The sequence below is a fragment of the Nicotiana tabacum genome, chromosome 11 (assembly GCF_000715075.1).
Source record: "Nicotiana tabacum cultivar K326 chromosome 11, ASM71507v2, whole genome shotgun sequence".
NCBI lineage: Eukaryota > Viridiplantae > Streptophyta > Magnoliopsida > Solanales > Solanaceae > Nicotiana > Nicotiana tabacum.
In genome coordinates this window covers 14,112,325-14,122,102 of record NC_134090.1, presented here as the reverse complement: position 1 = coordinate 14,122,102, position 9,778 = coordinate 14,112,325, and the positions used below count along the sequence as shown (strand labels likewise).

The following is a 9,778-nucleotide window of genomic DNA, read 5'->3' as shown; positions in this document are numbered from 1 at the left end:
GGAAGCGTTGCTCAAGGAAGTTATCAGTCTCATTCAAAAGGTGGATTATTTGCCTTTAAGAAAGTAAAATAAAATTTACTCTATTGACTACCCCTTTCTGACATTTTAACTTTCACGTCCAGTCGTTTAGTAAATTGCATTCAAGCATAATGGAACATTTATCTTTATAAGTCTCCGTACTAAGCACTAGAAAACGAGCATGGACCATCCGCTATCAAACTCAAGAACACATGCAATCTGGTGAAATTTCGAAAACTATTGGTTGCGTTAAAAATAGAGGGATAAGGCTACCCAAAGTTATTTAAAAATAAAAAATAAAAAAAATACTGTCACGCAGAATGGAGCAACAAACACCAAATGATCATATACACAAGATACCAGAGCAAGGGGTGTGAGAGAGAGAGGGACCTTTATATTCTGTCATATAAATCCAAGTCTCTTCTAAAAGCTCTTAGAAGTCTTACAGGAGTTCACAGTCCACTCCACTGCTATTTCCCTCACTTCTTCAAGAATCCATATTACACATTCACTTATTTCACCTCAACCAAAATGAACAAACTAATTTTGAACTAATTATAACTATTTCTGCAATCTCATATCGATTATTATCATCTGCAATTAGATGTCAGCATCAAGAAAATTCCCAGAAAGCGTAACCTGCCAAAGCAGTGAGAGAGGTGTCATACTCAATTGGAATTTATCACACATCACAATGCAAACAAGAATATAATAATGAAATCAACCAGAGACTAGGGCTCCCCAGGAATCATTATTATGCTCAGTGAAGAACAACATCAAGTGCAACAGCCATAACTGATCGCGTTGGACTAAATGGTTTCCCATTTCACAAAAAACAAAAACAAAAAAATCAAGCAACCAAATCATCAGTAGCATCAGTCAGATGCCCAAGGCCCCAACTATGTGCAATAAACAAATCTGGTTGTGACAATAAGATTCGCTCTCCTCCAGGATAATTAGACAATCTGGCTTTGATTTTTTAAATCCTTCTTTTTTATAATGTATATTGGAATTTTATTCAAAACTCAATACCAAGAGAACTTTTTAAATCCTCAAAAGAACTTTTTCTTTACATGGTAGTGACGACGATGAGACATAAGTTATTATTCTTAACCACCAACAAGCAAAACCCAATGAGATTTAACAACCGGTATCACTTCAAAGCCTTACATAAATATAGTCCTATATTTAGGATCCACCATCGGTTTTAAACAGGTCAACTGGGTCTGTTCATATTTTAAGAGAGCCACACGTGAGATCCAATCAAAGCAAAGTAACACAAATCAGAACTTCTAGAATTTTTTATTTTTTTTTACGAAGAAAGAATACTTTAGATGCCAATCATAAACCAGTTCATATTACCCTCCTCTTATTCAGGATTTTAACAAAGAGCAGAATCACAACTTCGTTGCTTGTAATCTAAATGCATTATTTCCATAAGCAAATGATTGGTGAGATAAAAGCTTCAAAGAGGCAATCAGATTTTGGTCACTAATCAAAAGGTTTCACTTTCATGTTCACCATAAATACTGGCATCATTACAATAAAATGCCAGTACACATCATCTTCATGTATACTGCAATCTTTTTCCTTAGGTAAGTAAGGAATATATAAATGTATATTTATTCCTGCATAATGAAACCTAGAGAAGGAAATAGAAAAATAGAGGGGAATAACTTGTTCTTGCCATGTACCTTTTCGCCTAGTTTGAACGGAGGAAGACCCTTATAAGGACACGTACTGCAACGGAAAGCATCACCTAGACCACACTGTCAACATAGAAGACATGTCCCAGAAAAAACAATTAACAAGAAGACTAATTGCAAGACTCAAAGGCTGATCAATGAAGGTAATAATCAAAAGAAAGAAACCAACTAGTTGTCCAGCTGTCTGCTAAATCACACTATAACACCAATCAACAACCAAATATACAAGTATATCGGTAGATGCCAGTGCACTTGAAAACAGATTTTCAGTTTTCTGCAGAAACTACTCAACTTAAGTACTCCCTCCTATACACTCAAATTAGATGTACTAGCTTGACGACTAGTAAAGACACTAGCGTATGCACCTATTCAAAAATTTATTAGAAATTCAGAGTTGAATTGAGATAGTGAAAGGCAACTATCAGTATATATAGACAGTAAAGTTCATAGAAAACCGCACAAAAATGAGCAGATTCTTTACTTTTGTATAGCCACCGAACAATTTTTTAAAAGGCTAAAAGTTAACACCATTCTGAATACTTTGAAAGAAGAATTTTTTCATTCAAACAACAACAACAGCAACAACAACGACCAAGTAAAATCCCACCAGGTGGGGTCTGGGGAGGGTACTAGGGTAGAGTGTACGCAGACCTTACCTCTACCCCGAAGGAGTAGAGAGGTTGTTTCCGGGAGACCCTCGGTTCAAAAGGCGAACAGAGATGATAGATCCTTACTAGCAGCAGCAACCAAAGAGATAATATAATATCAACATTGTAAGAGACGGAAAATAGGCGGAAAGGCTATAACAAATACCGTTACCAGTAAAGCAATACTATAAAAATGGGAAAAGTTTCTGGAATGGCAAGGATTTATAATCCACGAATTAAAACGATTAGGGATATTGGGATCTTTCGTTTCTGATCATACAGGTATTTGCTGCATTTTAATTGGAACGTCCTGGTTATCCTCCATGAGCAAGAAGACAGTGCCCTGTCCTCAGAGCGATAAAAGCACAAAAGATGGCATATTCCAAAAGAAACTTGCCAAAAGTTTTATCTCTACCAAAAGTCACCAATTTCAAAAGCATGCTTCAAGGTTGTATCACTTCAACAATACTGAACAACAAAAACGACTGGTGGATAAACTTGGCCGACCCCAGTTAAGAGCTTCGGTTCTGCTTTGCCAAAATTTATTAACGCTCAAGAACTGCATCACTCGCAGAAATTTCAAACATGAAAAGTACTCTTATCTAAGAAACTTTGGCCGTGGAGGCTGCAGCAGTAAAGTTAATTACAAAATCAAACACATTGACTGATTAGAATAGAAGCCAAAGTTAGGAAATGCAATCTTCAGTTCTTCACAACCTTTTTTCCATATATAAACAGCTGTCTCCACATCATTATTTACTAAAATTGACGTTTCAGCGGACCTGCTTAATTATCATCACAAACTGCTGCTTGCTTCATAAAATGATCCTCAACAACTACTACAATTACACCTCGGTCCCAAATAAGTTTGGATCGGTTATATGAATTTCATTTTCCACGTTACTCTATTTAAACTAATATCATGCCAACTTCATAAGATAATCCTGTTGCTAAAAGTAGTTTGTTTGCAAAGTTTTCGACATTCTCCGGTGTTATTTACTGAGAGCTATAGGTTGATTAGGTGCCAAGAGCGTATGGAAGTAAATCAGCTCCAATTCATGTGCTGTGGCCTGGTTATAAATACACAGGAACCACAGAAGCACCAATAGATATGAGCTGCCGAAACTTGAAATCAACAGAGTTAATAAAAAGCCAAAGCCCCATAATATTTCATGATCAAAATTGTTTCCTTTCAAGTCACAACATCAGGATATGGGAGGACAAATCATCAAGGTAACTAATCAAATTAAGTCTTAAGCACCCAAAATGATTAATGAAAAGGAAGATAGAAATAAGAAAATTTCTGGACCTTCCAAAAATATTCGACGGTTGTTGAGGGGGTCCCTCAATTTTCAGTATTACAGAAAGGTTTCAGCGTGGAATTTCTTGTGGGCTCACTTAGCCTTACTCACATAAAATATGGAGAGAAGGCCCTTTGAGTCTAGATCATGGTCAGTAGCTCCATCAGGTCGTAGTGAAATTATCTCACGATAATACAAATGAACCATACAAAAACAAAGGAGAACCTACTCAAGCTGTCAGTGTTTCCTTTTCTGTCAAAAATCTGAAATAGAATTTCTCATGGATCATTCTAGACAAGGATGACACGGTTTGTTATCTTATTTAATCAGTATTCCTATCAAATTTGTTTCATCAACTCTATTTGGTTTTAGTTATTATATGAGGAATCACTGTCAGAAATAATACCAGCATAAGATTTTCATGTAAGTCATTATTTTCTAATTAATTATTCAATAATCGCTTAGTTCAGATATTATAATCAGTTTCTATTATGAAAACCAAACACAACCTTACCATTCATGGCCAAAAGAATCACATAGAGGCAATAGTATCGTAGAGCTGTTGAAGCTTCTCCATCACTCCACAGTAGTTTTGGAAGACGAGAGTAATCAACTAGTATAACAGAAATCAATATAGAAGGAGACATACACTGCCACAGGCTGACTGAGGATTGTTCAGCTGCTCCGCCGTTGGTCCAAGTTGCACCTTTGTTTCAGCTTCAGCCCTTCCGCACGTACAAGTTTTGCATGCTTTCCTTGTCTTTCCAACTTCACAATCACCAACTGCACCACCAAGTGTACATCAAATTGAATTCAAAAACTAATGGAGAAACTGATAATGTCAGAGTGAGGCAATCCTGGTGCACGTTATTACCACTTGGCAATTGAGGTTTCTTCAGATCTTCTTCACTGAGAAGGCTATCCTCATCAATGAGATCTGAATCATCATCAATCTGAACTTTCGGCAAACTTTTTGTGACTTTCTTGATAGAGAAGGATGAACCAAACTTCCATGAAGGTTTCTTTGCTGTTATCTGTTCAGAGATTAAATTCACCGCACAATTTATTTGAGTCAAGATCAATAACTTCAAGTTTTGTTTACAACAACTACGTCTCAATCTCAAGCAAGTAGGAGAGTCGGGTGTTTGTCTATCCTCTTTGGTCCAAATCATTCCATCGCAATTATTTATCTTTAAAACAAACATGGGTTCTCTAAAGCTAAGAGTCTCTAAATTTCACATGTATCCATATAACACCATCATACATATATAGCCAAACTGAAGGACTCCTAAAAAACTGGACTTAATTTAAGTGTTCCTATAATGACTAACTTCAAGGGTCCCTTCAATAACTTCAACATATGAGATTGGTGCGACGATCAGTTGAAAACTGAATAAACTTCAAATTTTATCTAAATGCCTAGACTTGCAAATTTGATGTCGCACAAATAATAATGAAGCAATGAGCGTCATCATGCCATGAAATAGGTGTTATGCCAATTTAAATTCATCATATAAAAGGTGTTATGAGAATTTAAAATGGAAGAAGGAACTTAATAGTTCTCTGATAAAAGAATCATTGTATTGAAGGGGGTGGAGGAAGACAGGAAGCTAAATAAAGGCACATGGATATAATACTAACCACGAAGGACTGGCCAGCTTCAGATGACTGTGCATCAGAAAATCCAGCTAACAATAATGTGCGCTCATGGGTAGAGTTTGCCTGCAATTCAGATGGAAAGGACAATTCACACATGCATACAAATTTTCCACGAAAAAATACGCACAAAGGAAGGATTCAGTAACCTTCGAGATTAACTGAGAACTTAGACTAAGTAGGACTGTTCCACCTGGCTTCAACACTCTTGAAATGTCCCCACACAACTTATCACTAGGAAACTCGAGGGACCTACAGATGAGAGCAACAATATCCATAGAAGCAGACTTCACTGATGTCAGGCCTGCAATAACCAGAGGTTAACACAGGGAAAAGATTCAATATCACAAGAATCTAGGGCCACGAGGCAAGCACTTACAAAAGAGGGGTATTAAACACTTAAGCAGAGAGCACAGAAAAGGAAAAGGAAAAAGAACAATAAAAGAAAGAAGACAAGCTCCCTTTCTATCCTAACCCAGTTGGAAATTTATTATCTGCAGATGGTTTCCCACACCTACACCCCTCTCCGTCTTTTCCTTTTGATCAGTAAAGTATTGGAACTGTATTGGATCAGGGCGATCTATCTGTCTCGTTTCTCTCTTACATACCAATTTCATGTTTTCATCACATCATTAAGGTGAAGAAGAGCTTTTTCCCTTTGTCTCGGAGTTAATAATCTAATATATGAAATAAACAAGGGCTTTGAATGCTATAAAACTAAGTAAAGAAAACCCAGCACAAGAAAATCCATATAGTCCCTCTTTATCTTTTTGGTCTACATCACAAAAACAGACACAATTCTTACAGTATAATATTGCAATTCCAACACACTGATTAGTCTCTGGACAAAAGGACATCTTAATAATTGGCACCACAATCTATTATGGTGTACTAGTTTGCCCTCAAATCCCATACAACACAAACACTAGTCCTCAGACTTGTCAAACACGAAAAGCTTAGAAATGCGTCGAGATTAACACAAAACCCAATTTTCATTATCAAATTAAAAAGATAATCTTCAAAACGCTATAGAAGCATAGCATTAGCAAAGAGAGGCACTACTGGAGAAATTTTATATATATATAAACATAACCATAAAAACTAAACATAAGTTATTTGGACAAGACAAAAGGCCAGCCCAACTGCTTGAGAGTTGAGAATGTGATTGGAGGCTCCTTATCATTATGCCATTATAAAACCATAAGAAATTATGGTGTTGTGTTGCCCTTTAATGGCATCTATAAACCTGGCCACTTTATAGAAAATTCCTACCTTATCTCTTTCATCATCAAATCCCAAAAACAAATTTGAAATGAAAATCTTCTGCATATAAAACCTCCGATAAACATAGCAACAAACTTCTTCTTTTGATAGGTATGAACATAGTGATAAATAAATTAAATAAATAAACATAGCAAAGGACTTAGAAAAAAGAATCCAAGAACATAGTAAAAACCACATAGACTAGCAAACAGTTTCATCAAAATGAGTCACTCGTAGTCACAGCATAAGCAGAGCAGAGAAGTATCAGTTCAGCCGACACAAGGGAGATTTTATTTTTTTTTTTGAGAAAATTTACTCTGGGATGAAGCTTGAGTAATAATATTAGGGTTCAAATTCTCAATCCCCTCTTTCCTTACGATGCTGATTGCACTGGATACCACACTAACTGGTACCATAACATCCTCAGCAAGCACCAGTACATCACCGCCTCCAATTTGGCCGACCTACAATAGAAGAAAATCCAATCCAAATTCAAAAGAAAAAAAAAAAGCAAACATATTCAAAATAAGAAACAAGAACCTACCATAGTGGTGAAGAAAAATTTAAATGGAATCGAAATTCGGCAGCGACGGACAGCTGCTTTTTTCCAATTGATATACAAACAGTTGGGCGCGAAGCTTTCTTCGTGAAAAACGCGCGGCGGTGGAAGTAGAGAAAGGAGTTGCCCCAGTTGAGAATTTGACCAAAATCATCCCTGTTCTTTCACCCCAACTTTCACTACGTCCTTATAATATTTCACTTAAGCTAAAATATCCTTTAAGTTTCCCAAAAGTTCTAAAAAATTAACAGATTATTGTTATAAAACAAAAGCAATGCAGTAAAATGTATATAAGAAAAAATAGAAAGAAGGAAGAAGTGTTTTCTTCTTTTACTTTGGTGTATTTTTCCATTACAATTACATGGCCTTTTATAGGCATAAAAAGTAAAGATGATGGACATAAAGTAGGAAATTTAATCTTTAAATTATTCACAACATAGGCACCCAATGTAGCATCCAATGTAGTATCCAAAGTAGTATCCAATATACAAACTATTCATAACACTCCCTCTTGGATGTCCATGTAAGATAATGTGCCTCATTAAAAACTTACAAAAAAATATTGGGATGTACATAGTTATTTATAATATGCATTGTTTGCTGCCTCATTAAAAACCTTACCAGGAAAACTTAGTGGGACAAAACCTTAGTTAAGGAAAAGAGTGCAGCGTGTAGTTACTCCCCCTGATGAAAAATTACTTAATGTCTCGAAGACGACGCATTCCAATCTTATATATCAGCTTTTCAAATATTGAGGTTGATAACGCCTTAGTGAACAGATCAGCCAAATTATCACTTGAACGAACTTGTTGTACATTTATTTCACCATTCTTCTGAAGATCATGAGTGAAAAAGAATTTCGGTGAAATGTGTTTTGTTCTATCTCATTTAATATATCCTCCTTTCAATTGAGCTATGCATGCAGCATTGTCTTCATACAATATTGTTGGAATATTCTCTTTCGAAGAAAGACCACATGTTTGCTGAATGTGTTGAGTTATAGATCTTAACCAAACGCATTCTCGACTTGCTTCGTGAATGGCTATTATCTCTGCATGATTTGAAGAAGTAGCAACCATAGTTTGTTTTGTTGAACACCATGATATGGTTGTACCTCCACTTGTAAATAAATAGCATGTCTGAGATCGACCTTTGTGTAGATCAGACAAATATCCTGCATCTGCATAACCAATCAATGATGGCTTGGATTCATTTGAATAAAATAAACTCATATCAATAGTCCCTTGGAGGTATCTGAATATATGTTTAATACCATTCCAGTGTCTTTGTGCTGGCGAAGTACTAAATCTTGCCAATAAGCTTACTGAGAAAGCTATATCTGGTCGGGAATTATTGGCAAGATACATTAATGCCACAATTGCACTAAGATATGATACTTCGGCACCAAGAAGCTCTTCATCATTTTCATGAGGTCGGAATGGATCTTTCTTTATATCAGGTGATCTCACAACCATCGAGGTACTCAATGGATGTGTTTTATTCATATAGAATCGCTTTAAAATCTTTTCGTTGTATGTTGATTGATGGACAAATATTCCATCTTTCATATACTCAATTTGTAGACCAAGACAAAATTTTGTCTTTCCAAGATCTTTCATTTCAAATTCTTTCTTTAAACAGTCTACTATTTTTGGAAGCTCCCTAAGAGTTCCAATGATATTTAAATCATCAACATACACGACGATTATAACAAATTCAGATCAAGACCTTTTTATAAAGACACAAGGACAAATTGGATCATTCTTGTACCCTTCTTTCAACAGGTATTCACTCAGGCGATTGTACCACATACGACCTGATTGTTTCAATCCGTATAAAGATTTCTGAAGCTTTATTGAACAAGTTTCTCGAAAACTTTTATATGCTTCTGACACTTTAAATCCCTCAGGTACTTTCATAAAAATTTCGTTGTCTAATGATCCATACAAATAGGCTGTAACAACATCCATTAGATGCATATCAAGTTTTTCTTGCACTGCCATATTTATGAGATACCCGAAGGTGATAACATCCACTACAGGAGAATATGTCTCCATATAATCAATTCCAGGCCTTTGGGAAAACCCTTGTGCCACAAGTCGAGCTTTATATCTAACGACTTCATTTTTATCATTCCGTTTTCGCACAAAAACCCATTTATACCCTACTGGCTTTATGCTTTCAGGTGTTCGAACCATGGGTCCGAAGACTTCACGTTTTCCAAGTGAAGTTAACTCTGCATGGATAACGTCTTTCTATTTTGGCCAATCATTTCTCTGTCTACATTCATTGACAGATTTTGGTTCAAGATCCTCATCTTGTTGCATTATTTCAACAGCAACATTATAAGCAAAAATGTTACCGATAACAATATTATTTCGGTTCCATCTTTTCCCGGTTGAGACATAACTTATTGATATATCTTCATTTTCATTATTTTCAGGTACCTGAACCTCTCCTAATGTCTTATCATTTGCTATGTCTTGGGGCTCTTCTTGAGCTACTACCTCTGTGTTATGTTCACTTTGATCACTTGCTCCTTTTCTTCTTGGAGGATTTTTATCTTTAGAACCGATTGGTCTACCACGTTTCAAGCATGGCTTAGACTCATTTGCTTTAATTAATTGT

The 9,778-nt window shown here is 35.9% G+C and overlaps 1 protein-coding gene across 1 annotated transcript; it reads right to left on the bottom strand.

Annotated features, from left to right (window-relative positions):
- Positions 1-392: 392 nt before the first annotated feature.
- Positions 393-7,339, bottom strand: LOC107759712 (anamorsin homolog). The gene is made up of 8 exons (XM_016578009.2): positions 7,136-7,339; positions 6,908-7,055; positions 5,478-5,632; positions 5,314-5,394; positions 4,547-4,706; positions 4,322-4,455; positions 1,713-1,787; positions 393-657 (listed from the first exon to the last, which is right to left on the bottom strand). The coding sequence occupies exons 1-8, from the start codon at positions 7,136-7,138 to the stop codon at positions 619-621; spliced, it is 795 nt and encodes a 264-aa protein (XP_016433495.1). The 5' UTR covers positions 7,139-7,339; the 3' UTR covers positions 393-618.
- Positions 7,340-9,778: the final 2,439 nt, after the last annotated feature.

What these genes read in the sequence shown, in the direction of transcription:
- LOC107759712 (XM_016578009.2), bottom strand. An exon ending in GTTCTCAGTTAATCTCGAAG is followed by an intron (nt 5,395 to 5,477) that starts GTTACTGAATCC and finishes TCTGAATTGCAG; the next exon opens with GCAAACTCTACCCATGAGCG. An exon ending in GAAACCTCAATTGCCAAGTG is followed by an intron (nt 4,456 to 4,546) that starts GTAATAACGTGC and finishes TTGGTGGTGCAG; the next exon opens with TTGGTGATTGTGAAGTTGGA.